This window comes from Charadrius vociferus, unplaced genomic scaffold, assembly GCF_000708025.1.
Source record: "Charadrius vociferus isolate BGI_N301 unplaced genomic scaffold, ASM70802v2 scaffold825, whole genome shotgun sequence".
NCBI classification, from domain to species: Eukaryota; Metazoa; Chordata; class Aves; order Charadriiformes; family Charadriidae; genus Charadrius; species Charadrius vociferus.
The window spans coordinates 579,814-581,534 of record NW_009648495.1 but is presented as its reverse complement, the minus strand read 5'-3'; the positions used below and the strand labels follow the sequence as shown (position 1 = coordinate 581,534).

At 62.3% G+C, this 1,721-nt stretch overlaps 1 protein-coding gene across 1 annotated transcript in view; it reads left to right on the top strand.

Moving 5' to 3' along the window:
- LOC104287042 (unconventional myosin-Ig-like) overlaps positions 1-1,721 on the top strand; it is a 19,576-nt gene that overhangs the window by 9,871 nt on the left and 7,984 nt on the right. Inside the window, 2 exon segments of the mRNA XM_009885692.1 lie at positions 38-108; positions 1,679-1,721. The exon segment at positions 1,679-1,721 is cut by the window's right edge and continues 28 nt beyond it. Coding sequence (XP_009883994.1) covers positions 38-108; positions 1,679-1,721 — 114 coding nt within the window.

Sequence of the window (1,721 nt, the reverse complement as noted above, 5' to 3'; positions counted from 1 at the left end):
TCGATGGTGGGTGGGCGGACACCCTCTTTTTCCCCAGCTCTGCCCCACAGACAAGACCATGGAGTTTGACCGGGACTTCCGCATCAAGCACTACGCTGGAGATGTCACGTGAGGGGGGCGCTGGGGGGATGTGGGGGGGGCCCATGGTGGGGCTATGGGTGTCACCGGGTGGCCATGGGGCTGTGGGGCACCATGGAGGACTTTGGGAGAGCATGGGGGCCATGGGAGGCCACTTGGGACCATGGGGCTGTGGGGCTCTTGGGGGTCTATGATTGACCATGGGGCCTTGGAGATCCGTGGGGGACCATGTGGGAGCATGGAGGGGGGTCTTGAGGGACTATAGGAGGTGGTTTGGGGTCATGAGGGACCAGCAGGCTGTGGAGATCATGGGGAACCACGGGGGACTGGTGGTAGGTCAGCTGGGGTCATGGGAGCATGGGTGGCCATCAGGAACTATGAACATCCATGAATGGCCATGGGGTTGCAGTGGGGCCACTGGAGAGCTGTGGAGGGCCATGAGGGACCTTGGGAGTGCATGGGAAACCATGGGGGACCACTTGGGACCATGGGACTCTTAGGGGTCTAGGGTTGACCATGGGGCCTTGGACAACCATGGACCACCATGTGGGAGCATGGAGGGGGGTCTTGAGGGACTGTGGGAGGTGTTCTGGGGTCATGAGGGACCATCAGGCTGTGGGGATCATGGGGAACCATGGGGGACTGGTGGGGGGTCAGCTGGGGCCATATGAGTGTGAGTGGCCATCTGCGACTACAGACATCATTGGTGGCCATGGAGTCATGTGGGGCTGCGGGGGACCATGTGTGGCCTTGGGGCCATGTGGGACATTGGGAGGGCATGGAGAGACCATGGGGGCGCCACTTGGGACCATGGTGCTATAGGGCTCTGAAGGGTTTATGGTAGACCATGGGGCCTTGGAGAACTGTGGGGGGCCATGTGGGAGCGTGGGAGGAAGCATGGGGGGAGCATGGGACTGTGGGGGTCCTTGAGGGACTGTGGGAGGTGGTTTGGGGTCATCGGGGACCATTGAGCTGTGGGGATTGTGGGGAACCATGGGGGAACTGGGGGGGGGAGATCCACTCGGGCCATAGGTATGTGGGTGGGGATTCAAGACTACGGACATCATGAATGGCCATGGAGTCACAGGAGGGCCATGGAGAACCATGAGGGACCATGGTGGGCCTTGGGGCCATGACGGACCTTGGGAGGGTGTAGGGGACCGTAGGGGGCCACTTGGGACCATGGATGGGAATGGGGCCCTCCCTTTGGGGGACTCTGGGTAGCCTTGGTTGACCATGAGGCTTTGAGGATCCATGGGAGATTGTGTGGAGCCATTTAGGACCATGTGAGGCCATCTGGGGGACCATTGGGGTCCATGGGGTCTGGGAGGTCCCCAGAGGCCACCTATAGCAGGACAGGCTGTGTAACCTGGGGACAGTGGGGACAGAGGCGGGGGGACTCCGTGTCCATGAGCACCGAACCCCGCAGTCCCCTGGCCTCCATGGGTGCCCCCAGGGACACCCCTAGGGCCATGTGTCACCTCTGCATGGAACTGGGTGCCCCTGTCCCACCACGCCTGGGTCCCTCAAGGTGCAGCTCCCATGCCAACACCCCAGGGTGGCTGGAGGAGCCCCCCAACATGGTGTCCCCCTCCCTCAGGTACTCGGTGGAGGGTTTCCTGGACAAGAACAAGGACACGCTC